Source organism: Salmo salar, chromosome ssa20 (assembly GCF_905237065.1).
Source record: "Salmo salar chromosome ssa20, Ssal_v3.1, whole genome shotgun sequence".
Lineage (NCBI taxonomy): Eukaryota > Metazoa > Chordata > Actinopteri > Salmoniformes > Salmonidae > Salmo > Salmo salar.
In genome coordinates, this window is record NC_059461.1 from 55460294 (window position 1) to 55481800 (window position 21507).

General features: G+C 43.8%; 3 protein-coding genes across 9 annotated transcripts in view; 1 reads left to right on the forward strand and 2 right to left on the reverse strand.

Moving 5' to 3' along the window:
- Window positions 1-1039, reverse strand: part of LOC106580853 (serine/arginine-rich splicing factor 7) — a 5017-nt gene extending 3978 nt beyond the window's left edge. For all 4 annotated transcript variants that reach the window (XR_006760974.1, XR_006760973.1, XM_045703634.1 and 1 more), the window contains exons 1-2: window positions 826-1039; window positions 49-280 (exon numbers count right to left, since the gene is read on the reverse strand). Coding sequence is in view for 2 of the 4 variants with exons in the window: in XM_045703634.1 (XP_045559590.1) it covers window positions 49-272 (224 nt within the window). In the remaining 2 variants the exon portion in view is untranslated. The remainder of the gene's footprint in view (window positions 1-48; window positions 281-825) is intronic.
- The window catches only part of LOC106580850 (uncharacterized), a 25447-nt gene extending 5884 nt beyond the window's left edge, over window positions 1-19563 (forward strand). Inside the window, exons 2-6 of one of the 4 annotated variants that reach the window (XR_006760972.1) lie at window positions 14427-16665; window positions 16788-16981; window positions 17173-17488; window positions 17660-17853; window positions 18096-18569. Coding sequence is in view for 2 of the 4 variants with exons in the window: in XM_014162334.2 (XP_014017809.2) it covers window positions 16546-16665; window positions 16788-16981; window positions 17173-17488; window positions 18096-18275 (810 nt within the window). In the remaining 2 variants the exon portion in view is untranslated. Of the gene's footprint in view, window positions 1-14426; window positions 16666-16787; window positions 16982-17172; window positions 17489-17608; window positions 18005-18095; window positions 18570-18922; window positions 19063-19167 lie in introns of those variants that run through there. The other 3 variants (XR_006760971.1, XM_045703633.1, XM_014162334.2) reach the window with 3 other exon arrangements.
- Window positions 12051-21507, reverse strand: part of LOC106580848 (sodium/calcium exchanger 2) — a 101646-nt gene continuing 92189 nt past the window's right edge. Inside the window, exons 12-13 of the mRNA XM_014162329.2 lie at window positions 19988-20266; window positions 12051-14796 (exon numbers count right to left, since the gene is read on the reverse strand). Of these exons, the coding sequence (XP_014017804.2) occupies window positions 14420-14796; window positions 19988-20266 (656 nt within the window). The 3' untranslated portion in view covers window positions 12051-14419. The remainder of the gene's footprint in view (window positions 14797-19987; window positions 20267-21507) is intronic.

Genomic DNA, 21507 nt, shown 5'->3' on the forward strand with positions numbered 1-21507 from the left:
ACAACATTATGGGCTGTGAAATGTGCAGATAAATATAAAGTTACTCACTTTCCATCCATGCCTTTAACTGCGTCCTCTGCGTCACGGGCATCCTCATACTCCACAAAGGCGAAACCTGGGGGGTTCCTGGCCACCCAAACCGTGCGTAAAGGGCCATAGTAACTGAACGCCCGCTCTAGCTCACCCTTGGCAGCACCGTTGCCTAAGTCGCCAACATAGACCTTGCAATCGGTGTTACGAGAAGAGCTGCGAGAAGACGAGTGGTATGACATCTCCCCACCTGGAGGAAAGAGGGAGACACCGTGAACCAGTTAACTAGCTAAAGTTGGTTTAAAAGTAAACATAGGAAAATTGAGCTGTGCTTGAGAGTATGAAGCTAGCTACTAATATAAATAACCTAGCTAGCTAACGTTAGCTATAAATACAAGCAAGAAAACTAGCTAGCCAGGGGTGTATTCATTACGGAATCCGTTTAAGAACCAAACGGAAGCTAACCGCAAAACGAGAGTTTATATTGGACAAATTCAGGTAGGTCCCGCCCCGTTTCGTTCAATTTGCTTCCGTTTACGAAACGTTTTGCAACCGAATCGGCGTAATGGAATACGCACCAGTTCTGCACTCGCTGTTTTAGTTAAATATTGGTAGACGACAATAGCCCGTTTCTCACTATCTCACTGACAATGTTTATTCCTTATTATACTGCGTTACTAACAATTTTATCGCTAGTGCCATACTCAAATTAACCAGAGACAATATAGCTCGCTAGATAGAAACAACGTTATCAAACTAGCTAGATCAAGTAAACAATGGCGTCCTTCCGATTACCTTTATCCCCAAACAGTTCGGCGATTGATTTATCAGTCTCTGCTCAATTTACAGAAATAAAACATGGGCGAAACGTATTCAATCTTAAAGTATTTCTTATTTTGATTACTTATTTAACTGGATTTCAAATTCTTCGCTAGGCAACAAACCTATTCGCCGTTCTGTCAGACTACCCGTGCAAGAATGCACTTGCGCAGTAACGCGCCTCGCTACAGTGAGGTCATGTGTTTTCTTCACATTGGTTATGATGGTTATTATCGGCCTTGGCAAACTGACCATCCTCTTGCCCCCAATCTGCCATACAGGTTTGAGGGAAGTCTTGATTTTAGACCTACAATTTTCCATATATTGAATTATTTGAGATTGAGATATACTGAAAAAAAAATGTAAAAGCAACATGTAAAGTGTTTCAAGAGCTGTAATAAAAGATCCCAGAAATGTTCCATATGCATACAAAGCTTATTTGTCTCAAATTTTGAGCACAATTTTGTTTACATCCTGTTAGTGAGCATTTCTAGTTAACAAGAGAATCCATCTACCTGACAGGTGTGGCATATCAAGAAGCTTATTAAACAGCATGATCAAATCAAAGTTTATTTGTCACATGCGCCGAATACAACAAGTGTAGACCTTACAGTGAAATGCTTACTTACAGACTCTAACCAATAGTGCGAAAAACAGGTGTGTGTGTGTGTGTGTGTGTGTGTGTGTGTGTGTGTGTGTGTGTGTGTGTAAGTAAAGAAATAAAACAACAGTAAAAATATATTTGAAAATAAGAGTAGCAAGGCTATATACAGACACCGGGTTAGTCAGGCTTATTGAGGTAGTATGTACATGTAGGTATGGTTAAAGTGACTATGCATATATGATGAACAGAGAGTAGCAGTAGCGTAAAAAGGGGTGTCCCTCTACCCGCCAACAATGCAGATAGCCCGGTTAGCCAATGTGCGGGAGTGCTGGTTAGTCGGGCCAATTGAGGTAGTATGTACATGAATGTAGAGTTAAAGTGACTATGCATATAAGATAAACAGAGAGTAGCAGCAGCGTAAAAGAGGGGTTGGGGGGGACACACAATGCAAATAGTCCGGGTAGCCATTTGGTTACCTGTTCAGGAGTCTTATGGCTTGGGGGTAAAAACTGTTGAGAAGCCTTTTTGTCCTAGACTTGGCACTCCGGTACCGCTTGCCATGCGGTAGTAGAGAGAACAGTCTATGACTGGGGTGGCTGGGGTCTTTGACAATTTTTAGGGCCTTCCTCTGGCATCGCCTGGTGTAGATGTCCTGGATGGCAGGCAGTTTTGCCCCAGTGATGTACTGGGCCGTACGCACTACCCTCTGAAGTGCCTTGCGGTCAGAGGCTGAGCAATTGCCGTAACAGGCAATGATGCAACCGGTCAGGATGCTCTCGATGTTGCAGCTGTAGAACCTTTTGAGGATCTCAGGACCCATGCCAAATCTTTTTAGTTTCCTGAGGCTTTGTCGTGCCCTCTTCACGACTGTATTGGTGTGTTTGGACCATTCTAGTTTGTTGTTGATGTGGACACCAAGGAATTTGAAGCTCTCAACCTGCTCCACTACAGCCCATCGATGAGAATGGGGACGTGCTCGGTGCTCCTTTTCCTGTAGTCCACAATAATCTCCTTAGTCTTGGTTACGTTGAGGGATAGGTTGTTATTCTGGCACCACCCGGCCAGGTCTCTGACCTCCTCCCTATAGGCTCTCTCGTCGTTGTCGGTGATCAGGCCTACCACTATTGTGTCGTCAGCAAACTTAATGATGGTGTTGGAGTCATGCCTGGCCATGCAGTCGTGGGTGAACAGGGAGTACAGGAGAGGACTGAGCACGCACCCCTGGGGAGCTCCAGTGTTGAGGATCAGCATGTGTTGCTACCTACCCTCACCACCTGGGGGAGGCCCGTCAGGAAGTCCAGGATCCAGTTGCAGAGGGAGGTGTTTAGCCCCAGGTTCCTTAGCTTAGTGATGAGCTTTGAGAGTACTATGGTGTTGACCGCTGAGCTGTAGTCAATGAATAGCATTCTCACATAGGTGTTCCTTTTGTCCAGGTGGGAAAGGGCAGTGTGGAGTGCAATAGAGATTGCATCATCTGTGGATCTGTTTGGGCGGTATGCAAATTGTAGTGGGTCTAGGGTTTCTGGGATAATGGTGTTGATGTGAGCCATTACCAGCCTTTCAAAGCACTTCATGGCTACGGACGTGAGTGCAACGGGTCTGTAGTCATTTAGGCAGGTTGCCTTTGTGTTCTTGGAAACAGGGACTATGGTGGTCTGCTTGAAGCATGTTGGTATTACAGACTCAATCAGGGACATGTTGAAAAAGTCAGTGAAGACACCTGCCAGTTGGTCAGCACATGCCCGGAGCACACGTCCTGGTAATCCGTCTGGCCCCGCAGCCTTGTGTATGTTGACCTGTTTAAAGGTCTTACTCACGTCGGCTACAGAGAGCGTGATCACACAGTCGTCCAGAACAGCTGATGCTCTCATGCATGCCTCAGTGTTGCTTGCCTCGAAGCGAGCATAGAAGTGATTTAGCTCGTCTGGTAGGCTCGTGTCACTGGGTAGCTCACGGCTGTGCTTCCATCTGTAATAGTTTGCAAGCCCTGCCACATCCGATGAGCGTCGGAGCCGGTGTAGTATGATTCAATCTTAGCCCTGTATTGACGCTTTACCTGTTTGATGGTTTGTCGCAGGGCATAGCGGGATTTCTTGTAGGCTTCCAGGTTAGAGTCCCGCACCTTGAAAGCGGCAGCTCTACCCTTTAGCTCAGTGCGAATGTTGCCTGTAATCCATGGCTTCTGGTTGGGGTATGTACGTACAGTCACTGTGGGGACGACGTCCTCAATGCACTTATTGATAAAGCCAGTGACTGATGTGGTGTATTCCTCAATGTCATCGGAAGAATCCCAGAACATGTTCCAGTCTGTGATAGCAAAACAGTCCTGTAGTTTAGCATCTGCTTCATCTGACAATTTTTTTATAGACCGAGTCACTGGTGCTTCCTGCTTTCATTTTCGCTTGGAATCAGGAGGATAGAGTTGTGGTCGGATTTACCAAATGGAGGGCGAGGGAGAGCTTTGTACGCGTCTCTGTGTGTCGAGTACAGATGATCTAGAATTTTTTTCCCTCTGGTTGCACATTTAACATGTTGATAGAGATTTGGTAGAGCTGATTTAAGTTTCCCTGCATTAAAGTCTCCGGCCACTTGGATTGCCGCCTCTGGGTGAGTGGTTTCCTGTTTGCTTATTTCCTTATACAGCTGACTGAGTGCGGTCTTAGTGCCAGCATCTGTCTGTGGTGGTAAATAAACAGCCATGAAAGTATAGCTGAGAACTCTCTAGGCAAGTAGTGTGGCCTGCAATTTATCACAATATACTCTACTTCGGGCAAGCAAAATCTAGAGAGTTCCTTAGATTTTGTGCACCAGCTGTTGTTTACAAATATGCACAGACAGCCCCCCCTCGTCTTACCGGACTGTGCTGTTCTATCCTGCCGGTGCAGCGTGTATCCCGCTAGCTGAATATCCATGTCGTCATTCAGCCACGATGCCGTGAAACATAGGATATTACAGTTTTTGATGTCCCGTGGGTAGGATATTCGTGATCGTACCTCGTCTAGTTTATTGCCCAATGATTGCACGTTGGCGAGTAATATTGACGATAACAGCAGCTTTCCTTGATGCCTTCTGCGAGTCCGGACAAGGCATCCGGCTCGTCGTCCTCTGCGTCGCTTCCTTTTGCGAATAATTGGGATGTCTGCCCTGTGGGGTGTTTGGAGAATGTCGTGTGAATCCTGCTTGTTGTTGTTGTTGTTGAAAAAATCTTTGTCTAATCCGAGGTGAGTGATCGCTGTCCTGATATCCAGAAGCTCTTTTCTGCCGTAAAATACAGTTGCAGAAACATTATGTACAAAAAATTTACAAATATAGCGAAAAAAAACACATAATAGCACAATTGGTTAGGAGACCGTAAAACGGCGGCCATCTCCTCCGGCATCTCCACCTTGAGCTGGTGACAGTAAAAGACCACTCTAAAAATGTGGAGTTTTGTCACACAACACAATGCCACAGACATCTCAGACATCTCTTACTTGACCTCTGGAACTTTCACTTGTTGGTTTAATTATGCAAAATGAATTGGGGTTCTCCCTACATGTTATATCATTCGTGGAAGTTGGCGATATCCAATGGAGCGTGCAATTGGAATGCTGACGGCAGGAATGTCCACCAGAGGTGTTCCTAGAGAATTTGATGAAACTGGGTTTGCACAATGGAAGACTTTCTGCATCAACTGTCAGAAACCATCTCAGGGAAGCTCATCTTTTAATTTAACCTTTATTTAACTAGGCAAGACAAGTTAAGAATAAATTCTTATTTACAATGATGGCCTACCCTGGCCAAACCCAGACGACGCTGGGCCAATTGTGCGCCGCCCTATGGGACTCCCAATCACGGCCAATTGTGATACAGCCTGGAATCAAACCAGGGTCTGTAGTGACACCTCTAGCACTGAGATGCAGTGCCTTAGACTGCTCTGCCACTCGGGAGCCCTAATCTGTGCTCGTCGTTCTCACTAGGGTCTTGACCTGACAGCAGTTCGTCATCGTAACCGACTTCAGTGTGTAAATGCTCACCTTCGAAGGCCAATGGCACACTAGAGAAGTGTGCTTTTCATGGGATGAATCCCAGTTTCAACTGTACCAGCAGATGGCAGACAGCGTGTATGGTGTCTTGTGGGCGAGTGGTTTGCTGATGTCAATGTTGTGAACAGAGTGCCCCATGGTGGCGGTGGGGTTATGGTATGGACAGGCATAAGCTATAGACAACAAACACAATTGCATTTTATTGATGGCAATTGAAATGCAGAGATGCTGTGACGAGATCCTGAGGCCCACTATTACCTCAGGTTTCAGCATGATAATGCACTGCCCTATGTTGCAAGGATCTGTACAAATTCCTGGAAGCTGAAAATGTCCCAGTTCTTCCATGGTCTGCATACTCACATACTCATATCACCCTTTGAGAATGTTTTGGATGCTCTGGATCGACGTGTTCGACCACATGTTCCAGTTCCCGCCAATACCCAGCAACTGAGCACAGCCATTGAAGAGGAGTGGGACAACATTCCAAAGGCCACAATCAACAGTTTAATCAACTCTTTGCGAAGGAGATGGGTCGCGCTACATGAGGCAAATAGGTCAAACCAGATACTGACTGGTTATCTGATCCACGCCCCTACCTTTTTTAAAAAGGTAGCTGTGACCAACAGATGCGTATCTGTATTCCCAGTCATATGAAATCCATAAATTAGGGCTTAATGAATTGTTTTCAATTGACTGATTTCCTTATTTGAACTGTAACTCAGTAAAATCTTAGAAATTGTTGCATGTTGCATTCATATTTTTGTTCAGTGTATAAGGAGAGAAAGTCTTGAATGGCAGCCTACTCAATGACTTGTAATTTAAGTTGTCAATGTCTGTCACTTGTGTTCAAGTTCTAATATAAAAAAGGGTTACACCGACACAGTAAGCGTTGAAAATAAATAAACTATATTCAACATGGTCAACTTGAGTTGATTACATATTTGTTTTTTCTGAACACATTACACCTCATGCCATAGTTTTCCTTTGTTTTTACCTACATAAAAAAATGCAATATAATTTTCAAATAATTTATTACAGTATTGAATGAATGTAAATATCACATATCTTCTTTAGGTCAGTCACTATTCCATACAAATGTCAGTCAGAGAGAAAGGTTCACAGATCAAACTGCACAAAGGACACATTAAAGAGCAAGACCTGGGGTGGATCACCCCAATACAGAAAGTTGAGGGGCACGAACAGACAAAGAAATATCATACTCCAACAAACTGACAACCAAATGATCAGAGACGTTCAGACATAGACAGGAAAAGTCAGGCTTTCTTTTCACTGCTTTTGTAGCTGGTGAATAAATCAGTAGACTGTAGACACGTAATCAAAAAATAACAATTCACCTGCTGCTTGACCAAGTCGAACATTGCTCAGTTTGTTGCAAGCGTGAGCAGACCACGCAAGCAGCCACACAGGACAAGAAGAGCAACTGTTTTGGGACAACTCGATCCATATGTAAACCTAGACGTCCATAAGAGACCATGCTAACACACAAGGGGTTCATGCATTTGCAGATAGGATGACATTTACTGCACACACATAAAACATCGGAGTGATATCTCGTCTACAGCAATGGCAAAAGCCAGACAGTTAACTAGAAGTCATTAAAAAACTGAACATTGTAGCCAGTTCTATTCAGGAAAAGGCATATCATAACCAACCCAATGAATGTAAATGGCATTCTATATATCACAACGCTGAACAAACTGACAAGATACTTGCACTGTCCATTACTATTTTTATGTAAACATGCTAATCTCACTTGATAGTCTTCAGGCTAATTAAATAAAAAGTTTGGACACACCTACTCATTCAAGGGTTTTTCTTTATTTTTACTATTTTATACATAATAGAATAATCGTGAAGACATCAAAACTACAATTATAACACATATAGAATCATGTAGTAACTAAAAAAAGTGTTAAATAAATCCAAATATATTTTTACATTTGAGATTCTTCAAAGTAGCCACCCTTTGCCTTGATAACAGCTTTGCACACTCATGGCATTCTCTCAACCAGCTTCACCTGGAATGCTTTTCCAACAGTCTTGAAGGAGTTCCTACATATGCTGGGCACTTGTTGGCTGCTTTTCCTTCACTCTGCGGTCCAACTCATCCCAAACCATCTCAATTGGGTTGAGGTTGGATGACTGTGGAGGCCAGGTCATCTGATGCAACACTCCCTCACTCCTTGGTCAAATAGCCCTTACACAGCCTGGAGGTGTGTTGGGTCATTGTCCTGTTGAAAACAAATGATAGTCCCACTAAGCGCAAACCAGATGGGATGGCGTATAGCTGCAGAATGCTTTGGTAGCCATGCTGGTTAAGTGTGCCTTGAATTCTAAATAAATCACTGACAGTGTCACCAGCAAATCACCATCACACCTCCTCCTCCATGCTTCACAGTGGGAACCACAAATATGGAGATCATCCGTTCACCTACTCTGTGTCTCAAAAAGACACGGTGGTTGAAACCAAAAATCTCAAATTTGGACTCATCAGACCAAAAGACAAATTTCCACTGGTCTAATGTCCATTGCTCATGTTTCTTGGCCCAAGCAAGTCTCTTCTTCTTATTGGTGTCCTGTAGTAATGGTTTCTTTGCAGCAATTCGACCATAAAGGCCTGATTCACGCAGTCTCCTCTGAACAGTTGATGTTGAGTTGTGTCTGTTACTTGAACTCTGTGAAGCATTTATTTGGGCTGCCATTTCTGAGGCTGGTAACTCTAATGAACTTATCCTCTGCAGCAGAGATAACTCTGGGTCTTCCATTCCTGTGGCGGTCCTCATGAGAGCCAGTTTCATCATAGCGCTTGATGGTTTTTGCGACTGTACTTGAAGAAACTTTTAAAGTTCTTGACATATTCAGAATTGACTGGCCTTCATGTCTTAAAGTAATGATGGTCTGTCATTTCTCTTTGCTTATTTGAGCTGTACTTGCCATAATATGGACTTGGTCTTTTAACAAATAGGGCTATCTTCTGTATACCACCCTTACCCTGTCACAACACAACTGATTGTCTCAAACTCCACAAATTAACAAGGCACACCTATTAATGGAAATGCATTCCAAGTGACTACCTCATGAAGCTGGTTGAGAAAATGCCAAGAGTGTGCAAAGCTGTCATCAAGACAAAGGGTGGCTACTTTGAAGAATCTCAAATATAAAATATTTTCTGATTTGTTTAACACTTTTTTGGTTACTACATGATTCCATATGTGTTATTTCATAGTTTTGAGGTCTTCACTATTAATCTACAAATGTAGAAAATAGTAAAAATAAAGAAAAACCCTTGAATGAGTAGGTGTGTCCAAACTTTTGACTGGTACTGTATGTTGGTGGGTAGAGGGCACAACAAACACTGGAGAAAAGTAGTGTTTTACTCCCACTGAGTGAGCTGAGTTGACTGCTCATCAAGATGAACGCAAAGAAGATTCAGGTTTATATTTTTGCACATTGCAACTACTCTCTTTGAAACATTGTAACGGTTCAAATGGTTTACTTCAAGGAGATGTTGAACAATAAAATATCATTAATAAATATAAATAATTTAAATAATCTGGGCAACATAAATGTGCATGTAGAGTACAAAAACATAAGACACAGTGATTTAGGAGGAGAGAAATGATACATCAGCTAGTGGTACATCAAATGAACAGTTCAAGGGGAAATTTGGCTTCAAATTGGACAATTACAGGAATATCTAAATGTCTCTTTATTACCTGCCTAAACCATCGTGGCTACATCTATGGTGCTTCCACCATTACCAATATCATTTGAAAATCGAAAAATGTCACTTCTGGATTTTTTTGTTGAAGAGATTAAAAGTTGCTTTTCAAAACTTGACTAACACTGTCAAGTGGGTAAACGCTGAGGGCCAAGGTAACTGAAATCTTTGTTGATATTATGTATGTTATACAAGCAACAATAACCATATTTATACATAACTATTCTTAAGTGTGCATTCCAATTTCATTAAGTTGCTATTTGAATCAGTACATCTGTAGTTGAGGGGGTCAGTTTGTTTACTCACTTTATTTCCAAAATGTCATTACTCTTTAATCCACTTTTTGCATTTGTAATATTTAAATGTTAATCATTCTCACTGGTTGTACTCACTGACAACGCTACAGTTCAACTAGAGTTCAACTATCCTGAACTCTAAAATAATTGGGGAAAACTCTCATACGATATAACATCTGTCTCTGGTATTGTGCAGCATATTGACAGAGCCTCACTGCTGTGTTCTATTCTCTCCATATCCACCTCAGAACACCTGGCAATACTGAGATAAGCACACCTCCATTTTGTGTCAGCCTTGTTGTCTTCTGTTATTATACATGTTTTCTTAGCGACTCAGTAAGTCAGGCGATTGAGCCACATGTAAGGACCATGGACAGTCTTCTAACAGTTCACTGCCCCTCCCCATCTCCCACTATCTTACTTATTGCACTTTCATCTCATTGAGAATGGGTCAGGAGTAACAAAATATTATAAAGTAGAGTCAAATCCAGAGTAAACACAGTATACCTAAGTGGATCTTTCAAGAAGATGTTATTTCAGTTTATATGTAATCATACACTACATGACCTAAAGTATGTGGACACCTACTCATCGAAGGTCTCATTCCAAAATCATGGGTATTAATATGGAGTTGGTCCCCCCTTTGCTGCTATAACAGCCTCAACTCTTCTGGGAAGGCTTTCTACTAGATGTTGGAACATTGCTGCGGAGACCTGATTCCATTTAGCCACAAGAGCATTAGTGTGGTCGGGTACTGATGTTGGGCGATTAGGCCTGGTTTGCCGTTGGTGTTCCAATTCATCCCAAAGGTGGTCGATGGGGTTGAGGTTAGGGCTCTGCGCAGGCCAGTCAAGTTCTTCCACACTGATCTCGACAAAGCATTTCTGTATGGACCTCGCTTTGTGCACGGGGGCATTGTCATGCTGAAACAGGAAAGGGCCTTCCCCAAACTGTTGCCACAAAATTTGAAGCACAGAATCGTCTAGAATGCCATTCTATGCTGTAGTACTAAGATTTCCCTTCACTGGAACTAAGAGGCCTAGCCCGAAACCATGAAAAACATCCCCAGACCATTATTCCTTTTACACCAAACGTTTCAGTTGGCACTATGCATTCCAGCAGGTAGCTTTCTCATGGCATCCACCAAACCAGATGGTGAAGCGTGATTCATCACTCCGGAGAACGTGTTTCCACTGCTCCAATGGCGGCGAGCTTTACACCACTCCAGCCGACGCTTGGCATTGAGCATGGTGAACTTAGGCTTGTGTGCGGCTGCTCAACCATGGAAACCCATTTCATGAAGCTCCAGACAAACAGTTCTTGCGCTGACATTTCTTCCAGAGGCAGTTTGGAACTCGGTAGTGAGCTTTGCAACTGAGGACAGAAGATTTTTATGAGCTTCAGCACTCGGCGGTCCTGTTCTGTGAGCTTGTGTGGCCTACCACTTTCCGGCTGAGCCATTGTTGCGCCTAGATGTTTCCACTTCACAATAACACCACTTACAGTTGACCGGGGCAGCTCTAGCAGGCCAGACATTTTTACGAGCTGACTTGTTGGAAAGGTGGCATCTTATCTTACGTTGAAAGTCACTGAGCTCTTCAGTAAGTCCATTCTACTACCAATGTTTGTCTATGAAGATTGCATGGCGGTGTGCTCGGTTTTATACACCTGTCAGCAACGGGTGTGGCTGAAATAGCCGAATCCACTAATTTGAAGGGTTGTCCACATACTTTTGTATATATAGTGTATATTACCTCTGCCACTTTTCTTAGCTAAGTAGTAGAGATCTGATCTGCCACTGGTTCCACATATTGCACACAAATCAATTTTGTTTCGGGGTCCCGCTCCAAGCATACACATACTCAACAAAGTGCAAGACAAGTCAAATTAAACAAAAGATTAAATACTAGACTTTAAGGCATTAAATGGGTATGACGCAGAATTACTGTAGTGACGATCTGTAGTTACCGCATAACAGTCTGTCCCTGATGAGAACATGATGAGAACCCATGGGTTGAAATGTAATCTCTCCCAGTTTCACTGTTACGCAAACGGAGAGGTTTGGATTTCAAAAGGTAAGAAACCAGAATAACCAGAATAGGAGCATTTGGAACTAACACTGTTGGACAAGTTGGAGTACAGTAAGCCTCACTCCAAAATAAGATAACTTATATGCCATGGTCTTAGGTACTGATGGTGGCCCAGTGTTGCTGTATTTTGGGCCAATTAGCTGGGGTTGGGTTAGGATGTTTCCAGAACAGCCTTTACTGTTAACAGGTGAGAAGCAGAAGCAGTCTGCATGCTCTTCACAGGTCTGGCTGCAGTCTGGATGTCTTGCTCTATGTGAACCATTCTCCCATGGAATACACAAACACTGTATTCTCATGTCACCACCCATGCATCATTATCATTATTTTTGTCCATGCCGGTGCCGTGCTGTCACTATTATTCTGTCATGCATCTCTACCCACTATTCCACAGCAAAGACTTACAGCCCTCCACACCTAAAAGTTGCTCCGTTATAGCATCACAAGTATCACAAACGAGCAACGTTTTATTCCCCTTCACAAATATTGATAGATTTCGATTGAATGAACAACAATATTAACATCTCGGTACAGAACACTTTTGGTCCTGAAGTCTTACACAGGTGGCCAATATCCTCACATTTGATATATTTTGGATCAAACAAACGCTACCCTCAACCTCACCACCCCTCTCTGCTTTTACCTTTACATCCACCAAAGTACAATGAATAGTTACTGTCCACTGAGCAAGCGTGGCGCCAAAGGGATACAGTATGTTTGTATATGTAAAGTTGACTTTATACCTGTATTCAGGTAAAGGATTGTTTTTGAAAAGTATACGTTAGATAGCGATACACTCTCTTGTAGTATCATATTTCTAGGAGATGAATGTGTCGTGCTGTGCTTCAGTGGATAGTAACTCACCCTTGGACAGTAACATCAAATAATATTTACACCATCAATGTGCCTGCATTGCTAAATCATCGTTTCACTCTCATGGCGGTTGAGAAAAGTCATAAAAATGTACAATGTCTCAAACATGATGGTGATGGAGGACTCTACTGTCTGCTGGAGTGGAATGTAGATCTATGATCTCCACTGTAATATCTGAAGTCCAGTGAGACACAACAGTAAGAGCCTCAAGAGCTGGATGTGAGACTTTCGTTATCCAGAGTCGTGCCTCCAGAAACGCTGTCTTCCCTTCATTCAGAAGTCCACAGATGAGGAAAATGTATATTTAATCCCTCTGGATCGCTCTGTTTAACTTCAATGGATGGGATTGTAGTTATGAGAAAGAATGATGTCTCGTCGAGGAGCCATAACTTACACAAGCTATCTCCAAAAGTCATTTTCCTGTCAAGTTGGAGAGTGGTGACTAGTTTCTGAACCCCATGCATTATATCTGTTCCCATTGGCCACCCCATTCTACCATATCTGTAGAGAAGTCCCTCTCATAAATACATCTACTCTCCTATAGTATATAAGCATGTATTTACACCAACACAGCATTGAGACATTGTTTCAATGTCATGCGGAATTCCCACCTCTCTATAGAAAATTATAACTGCAACTTGGGGCTTTCAGTTTTGTTGTTGTTTTACTCAGTATCTCCCGTTGCTAAATGTAAACATTTTACTCATTGATCAACCATTTTCATAGTGCTCCGTCATAGCGACTGAAGATGGACTCATTCCACTACTACGCAGTTGTGTAAAGTAACAAAGTAAAAATACTTTGACTTTAAACTTACCCCAAAAACGAGTTCTGTGTTCTCTACCTTACTATTTATATTTTTGACAACTTTGACGTGTACTCAACAACATTACTAAAGAAAATATGTTATTTTTTACTTCCATACCTTTTCCCTGACACCCAAAAGTACTTGTTACATTTAGAATGCTCAGGCAGGACAGCAATATGGTCCAATTCACGCACCTATCAATATAACACGTTGTCATCCCTACTGCCTCTGATCTGGCTGACTCACAAAACACAAATACTGCGTTTGTAAATTATGTGTACGTTTTGGAGTGTGCCCCTGGCTGTCCATAAAAAATACATTTGTCTGGTTTGTTTAATGTACGGAATTTGATGTATAGCATTTACTTTTACTTTTTACTTTTACTCAAGTCTGACTATTAAGTATTTTTTGCACCACTGTACTTTCAGTCGAGTGGACTGAGTCTGGTTTGCCTCTGCTGCACCAGTGATAGAGCTATGGCCATCCCTACAAAACCCATGGCACTCTACCCTGCTTCAGTTAAAGCAGTCTAGCTGGACCCAAAACGATGTTACGCAGCCAGCTGGAATGAATAGAATGCCACTGCAACACTTAGTTTCTACACACCTGTCACTTTCTCTCTCCCTCTTTTCCGACATGCTGGTTTACATTCTGAATATGCTTCCTTCTTTGAAATCTCTCCTGTCTTACTTCCTTCATCACTTCCTTGACCAATACTTTATTTTCTCTCCTTCTCTTCCTCATTTGTCCAGTGAGTGTGTATAACATTTGAGCCTGCAATAGGAGGTTGATGTTAACTGGGTGTCATCCAGGCTCCAGGCCACACACAACCTGTGTGGTGCCCTTGTTACAGTACTGTATGTGTGTGTGTTTGTCTTGGTGAGAGACCACATTTGCATTTGTTTGCGCATGCATGTAGTTATATGTACAGTTGTTTCAGTATGTGTGTGTATGTGTTTTGTATGTAATTGTGTGTGTATGTCTATAGATCCCTTAGGTATTAGTGATCAAGTGACAATGACCAGGTCCCAACCTTTGGCCTGGGCCTTGTCCTGTTGTAGATGTGTGTATTATAATAACTATAATGTATATCAGTGTTTTGACTAGTAGCCCTGTCTCTGCTCTCATGTGTCCTCTAAAAGCCCTCTATGTGGCAGTAGGCCTCCAGGCTGGAGAAGAGGATGTAGAGGAACCAGAGGCCCAGGAAGAGGAGGCAGGTGATGATGCGTGCTGTCCGCGGCCCGCCCAGCTCCCCCCCGATAGAGGGCCGCCGGCGGAACAGTAGCACGCCCATGCAGATGAAGGCGAAGCTGGTGAAGAGGGTGACGGAGAAGGCCAGGGAGCCCGGGTCCACGTGGAACTCCTTGCCCTGCACCTTCCAGTAGACAGCCGCCACCGACCACGCCACCCCGATGCCCAGGAATACGTTGACCGCGTTGCTGCCCGTCACGTTGCCCACCGACGCGTCAGCGTGCTGGTCCTGCATAGCCGCCACCTTGCTGGCAAACGTGTCTGAAGAGGGAGGGAGGAGGGGGGGAAGGTAGGGAGAGAAGAAAGACAAGTGAAGAAGTGAGAGAGAGAAGTACCTGTCATCACGGCTTTCATCATCTTAGTCATACTGTTGTCATAAGTCAACCACAACAGGTAACCAAACATATTTCGTTGTAGTCACACCATACACACAAGGATTTCACTAACTGGCCAAGCTGCAAAGCAGGAAGTTCTGCAATTTCCCAAACCGTAATGCTATTACTGGCAACTTTATACCTAACCCCTCATAAAATGAGGACTGGTTATGGTATTTAAATGACATTAAGATATACACTGAACAAAAACAGAAACGCAACATGTAAAGTGTTGGTCACATGTTTCATGAGCTGTAATAAAAGATCCCTGAAATGTTCCATATGCACAAAAAGCTTATTTCTCTCAAATTGTGTGCACACATTCGTTTATATCCTTTTAATGAGAATTTCTCCTTTGCCAAGATAATCCACCCACCTGACAGTTGTGGCATATCAAGAAGCTGATTAAACAGCATGATCATTACACAGGTGCACCTTGTGCTGGGGACAATAAAAGGCCACTCTAAAATGTGCAGTTTTGTCACAACCCAATGTCACAGATGATCCATGTTTTTAGGGAGCGCCCAATTGGCATGCTGACTGCAGGAATGTCCACCACAGCTGTTGCCAGAGAATTTAATGTCAATGTCTCTACCATAAGCCGTCTCCAACATCGTTTTAGAGAATTTGGCAGTGTGTCCAACCGGCCTCACCACCGCAGACCCAGGGCTCTACAGTGCGATTATTTCACTCGCATTTGCCCCTAAAAATAGATATGTGCGAACCGGAAAAAATATTCACGAGCACAGTGTGCGATTAAAGATTACAACCTACCGTAATCTATTTTTCCCCCGCTGATAATTGTTTAAAAACTAAAAGTCCCACATTCCACAAACGGCATGCGCCAACCACAGTAGTTTTCTGTGATGACGCAGTCCAGTCAGAGAGAGAAAGGTGAACAACACTGGAAAATAGTATCGGTATAGGCTATAAGTTAGCGTGCAGACATCGCTAAAGATGAAGCCCATTCAATTTTATTTTAAGCGAAAAAAAGAGACGAGAAGAAAAAGGAATCCGGCGAGGGGGATTCGCCGCAAGGTTCAACTAATGAAGCCTCTTCACAAGGTTTACCTGAGGCGGCTAACGTTGACATGGCGGCTAACGTTAGGGATGCTACCGTGACCCCCACTGTCACTTCAACGTCCACTGTAGCCGGTGGAGGGAGAACATATAGATTCAATGCGAATTGGCTCAAAATGTTCCCATGGCTAGAGTTCGAAAACAATGTCATGTTCTGCAAATATTGTAGAGGGCAGAAACAGGCGGGCTCGTCTTTCGTGTCAGGAAACCCGCACCTGAAAAGAGAGAGCGTAACAAAACATTACATCTCGCGCCGGCATATCCAGTGCAGAGATCTGTACCTGTTGAGAGAAACCGTCAGGCACGGTGTCGTGCTGCCCTCTGAGGAACAAAATAAACAAAATAAAGATAAACATCGCATACTTCATTGCGAAATAAGAAGAACCTTTAGTCAAATTTGTGCCGCTTATCAGACTCCACCACAAAAACGGAGTTGACATTAATCCTACATACAATGATGTAAAATGTGCGGAGATGATCGGTCAAATTGCTGACATAATGAAAGAGAGTCTGTCAGCGGAGCTGAAAGCCGCGAAGTATCTTGCCGTTCTAATAGATGGAGACACTGATATATCCAACACCGAATGCGAGATTGTCTACGTACGCTTGTTGGAGGATGGGAAGCCAGTCAATCTCCTGGTCGGACAACAGACACTTGAGCACTCTCATGCCAATGGTATGTTGTTCCTCTTTATAGGCTTTATTCTTGTGTAAAGTTGAATCATTATTCATAATGGAGATAATTTCGTTTGTCAGAAATACTTTTGTATAATTGTTTTCTTTGCGTTGTCAATCGAGGTGTTTTGGATGCCACCAAGGCCACATTTCGTGCTGTTTTTCCCAGAGGAGGATGGAGGGTCATGGTTGAAGAAGTGCATCTCCTTCGGGGCAGATGGTGCCTCAGTGAACATGGGCCACCGTGGGGGAGTGATTGCCCACCTGCAGAGAGAGGCAGGGGGGCATATGATCCCAATCCACTGTATGCCACATAGGTATGTAACTAATAAATTCTCTATGATTTACTTTTATTTGCTAGCTAGAGAATGTTAAACAATACTGTGTGTGTGCGTGCGCTAAGTGCTGGAATGGTAAATACCACAGAATTATTGTTTTCTGTTGGCACAAGAGACAGGGGGGAAGGAGACGGTGAATTGTTTGGAAGATTCTGTTCTGACTTTCACAGACTAGAGCTGGCAATACTGACCATTCAGGAGAAAGAGCCAAAGGTGTCTGTCGTGTACGATCTTCTGAATCTGATATGGAAGACGTATCACTTCAGCGGAAAATCCATACGAGAGCTCTATGTTCTCGGGCAACCGTCTAGCGTCAAAGGAACTCGCTGGATCCCCCATGTCCACATAGCCCTCAAAGTGTTCCTACGGCATGGACAAGACAAGGACCTTGCCACTGACGAAGGCCAGTACTCTGTTGTTCTGCAGCACATGGAGCGCCTGGCCGTAGCATCAACAACAGCGGAAGTTCAAGGGCGGGCAAAGAAGGTCAGTTTTACACAGGAAATGTAATACCACACTAGTTTTAAAAAATAGGTTCAAGACTCAAATGAACTTTCAGAATCAAGTAATTGACAGGTGACAGTTTATTTACTCACTACTTAACAGATAAAGCGGGAAATGGAGAATGCACTCGTGTATTCTGCCATTTTCTTTCAGACATGTTTGAGGAGCTGTCCTCACTTAGCCTCACCCTGCAGAGGAATGACCTGATCCTCCCCCAAGCCACGTCAGAGTTGAGGAAGACAGTGACCAGACTGGAAGCATTAAAGCTTAGGGCAAAGGCAGGAGGCATGCTGGAGAAGATCCATACCATGCTTGCTCAGCAGCGGGGTGATGAGAGGAGATTCCAGGTGTGTTAGGATGAGAGCTTGTTAGGATGTAAGAGAAATTGATGATTAAAATCGATGATTAAGACAGATTCTCAGTGTGAGAATCAATGTATTCGTTGCCCAATAGAACAATTTGAGATAAGGAGGGAAATGCAGTGGAGAAGTCTTAATTTTTTTTATGGGAGACAGACAAATGGCCAGACATTTCATTGTTGTGTGTGTGTGTGTGTGTGTGTGTGTGTGTGTGTGTATTTCTGTTAAAGAGAATAACACTGAAGGGGAATCTGAAAGGCTTCACGGACCTCGCCAATCCCCAGCTGAAGCAGCACATGGAGGCGGCCATCAACATGGATGATCTCAAAGCCAGGTTTGGTGGTTTGCTGAAGGATGAGGGTGTCCAGACCTCAGTGGAGTCTTTCAGAGTGCTAAACCCTGACACATGACCAGAAGACCAGGTCAGCCTTCTCACCTTTGGCGATGATGGTGTGGCAGACCTGATGAGGCATTTCAAGAAGCCTCGTGAGGCAAGAATTTATTTATTTATTTTTCACCCCTTTTTTCTCCCAAATTTCGTGGTATCCAATTGGTAGTAGTTACAGTCATGTCTCATCGCTGCAACTCCCGTACGGACTCGGGAGAGGCGAAGGTCGAGAGCCGTGCGTCCACCGAAACACAACCCAACCAAGCCCTACTGCTTCTTGACACAATGCCCATCCAACCCAGAAGCCAGCCGCATCAATGTGTCTGAGGAAACACCGTACACCTGGCGACCGTGTCAGCGTGCACTGCGCCCGGCCCGCCACAGGAGTCACTAGTGGGCGATGAGACAAGGATATCCAAGCCGGCCAAACCCTCCCTAACCCGGGCGACGCTTGGCCAATTGTGCACCGCCCCATGGGCCTCCCGGTCGCGGCCGGCTGCGACAGAGCCTGGACTCAAACCCAGAATCTCTAGTGGCACAGCTAGCACTGTGATGCAGTGCCTTGCGCCACCCGGGAGGCGGTAAGAATTTATTTGACACTGCATTGCCGTATGAGACAATGTTATGTTTGCATATTTGCAAACTCACTTGCTCTGTTCAATCCTGCAGATTGGGGTGCAACATGGCTGCAATCCAGGATGAGTGGCAGGGGCTGAAAATCCTGGTCAGCCACAATTTCAAGGAAAAGTCCTACAGTGGCCTGTGGGAGACCATGTTGACAAAGGACCCCTTACAGGCACAATTACAAGGTAGACTAACAGTCCTGAGTGGTTATGTATGGTATCCTATGGTTGGGTTTGATAAGTTAATGGTAAGAGTTTAAATGAAATTGAAAGATATAATCTTTTCCCTAGAACATACTGGAGTTGGTGCAGCTTATGCTGGTGCTGCCCATTTCAGCCGCCCAGTGTGAGCGAGGCTTCTCTGCGCAGAACCGGATTAAGAATTCGACAAGAAGCTGCCTTGGGGTCTCCACCACCGAAGACCTGATGAGGATCAGCCTGGAGGGGCCTCCTGTCGAGGAGTTGGATCCCACTCCTACCGTGGACCGTTGGCTGACCTCTAAGCGTGCCAGACAGCCAACATGCAAAAGCAGCTGGACAACTGATATCCTTTGCGTCTAGTAGGCATGGGTCAATGTGTGATTTTGGTGGTATGTGCTGTTCCACAGATGTGTACCTTAGTACACGCACACAGGCAATATAAATATGTATGTAATAAATTGTTTGTTAATAAACTGTTACATTTTTCACTGTGCTCCTAAATTTCGTTGTGTGCTCCTACATTTTTTCATTTAGGAGTGCATGTACTCCTTGGGGAAAATAGTTAGCGTAGAGCCCTGCGCAGACCACATGTATGGTGTCGTGTGGGGGAGCGGTTTGCTGACGTCAACATTGTGAACAGAGTGCCCCATGGTGGGGTTATGGTATGGGCAGGCATAAGCTACGGACAATGAACACAATTGCATTTTATCGATGGCAATTTGAATCCACAAAAATACAGTGAGGCCCATGTTTTTTAAAGGTATCTGTATTCCCAGTCATGTGAAATCTATAGGTAAGGGCCTAATAAATGTATTTCAACTGACTGATTTCCTCATATGAACTGTAACTCAGTAAAATCAATGAAATTGTTGCATGTTGCGTTTATATTTTTGTTCAGTTTCTCTCTCACCAGGAATGGAAGTACCCAGAGCCACAAACACCACGGCAGTGACAGTGTCCCTGAGACCCACGGTGCAGCCGAAGTGGGAGGCTAGGTCCCCGATGATAGCAGTCAGGATGCCGATAACCGAGATGGACACGAAGAAGCAGGCCCAGCCATTCCAGTACTCAGTGGGCGGAACGAAGGCGAACAGAACCTTCCAGAACACCGTCAGGAAGTGCATGACGTAGTCGTAGCAGGATGGCAGACGCTCCTCACGCCCCTCTTCATCATCGTCATCACCATCACCTGGGAGGGGGACACAGTAAAACATAAGAGCCACATATACAAACACACGCATGCACTCATGCACGGGCACATACCAGTGGTGGTCGGTGCCATTTAAGATGAGGGAGGACAATACATTTTGTATGAGCATGGCCTTATTATCTATTACAGAATACTGGATGACTCTCATATTCCATTCACCCAGCTCAATGTAACGTTGATAGATTTAGGCTACTACATGATACTCGAATATGAATGAAAGTTTACAGCGTAGGTGTACAGGTCGTGAGAAAAATCAAAGTGACAGACAGTGACACATTCAATACCACCTTGCACACTCTTGCCTGCATCTAGCTGATCTAGGGTGTACTCAGTAGTCCATCAGCTGCAAACAACAGTTTACATTGGACAAATGTAGGTATGTTTATCCCCGTTTCATTCTGTTTGCTTATGTTTAAGATTTTTTAGTTTATTTATTTATTTTCAGAATCGGAGGAATGAATACACACAATCACACTCAAACACAGTTCACTTTCATAGCAGCCACATTCAAACAGTATGATCACTGCTCGTTGTATATTCCTCACATCTTCGCACACCTTTTCGCTTCACTTGTGGACTTCAGTGCACAACACATCAGCTGTCTGTGACCGGGAGAAAAAAACCTTCTACAATCATGCAGTACAGTGTACAGTCAGCAAGCAGTTACACCAGCGGGTCCCGGTGGCAATAAAATAATAAAACCAAAAGCTTACTTTGACTTGGAAGAGTTCCAGAGTTGGATAGCCATAGCCAGCTAGCTAACATAGCATCCCTATTTGTTTGAGCCAGATGTTTGAGTAGGCAAAACTAGCTTTCTGCATTTGCAAGTGAAGTAAGTAAAAGTGAGAAAGAAAATTGAACTAAATATCTTCTCTCTCTCGCTTCTCCTTTATTTTTGAAGAAATTAATTTGTCCAAAACGGTTGAACTATGGTCTTTCTCTTTGAGTCAACTACTCACCACATTTTATGCAGTGCTAGCTAGCTGTAGCTTATGCTTTCAGTACTAGATTCATTCTCTGATCCTTTGATTGGGTGGACAACATGTCAGTTCAGGCTGCAAAAGCTCTGATACGTCCTCATGCGGCAAAAGCTCTCAACGTCCTCTGGAAGTTGTCATTTTTACTGTGTAACTAGGTGTCCTCTGGCTACACCATGGTGCTACCATACAGAGTGCTGTTGAGGTTAATGTAGACCTTCACTGCAAAACTGTATTTTAATC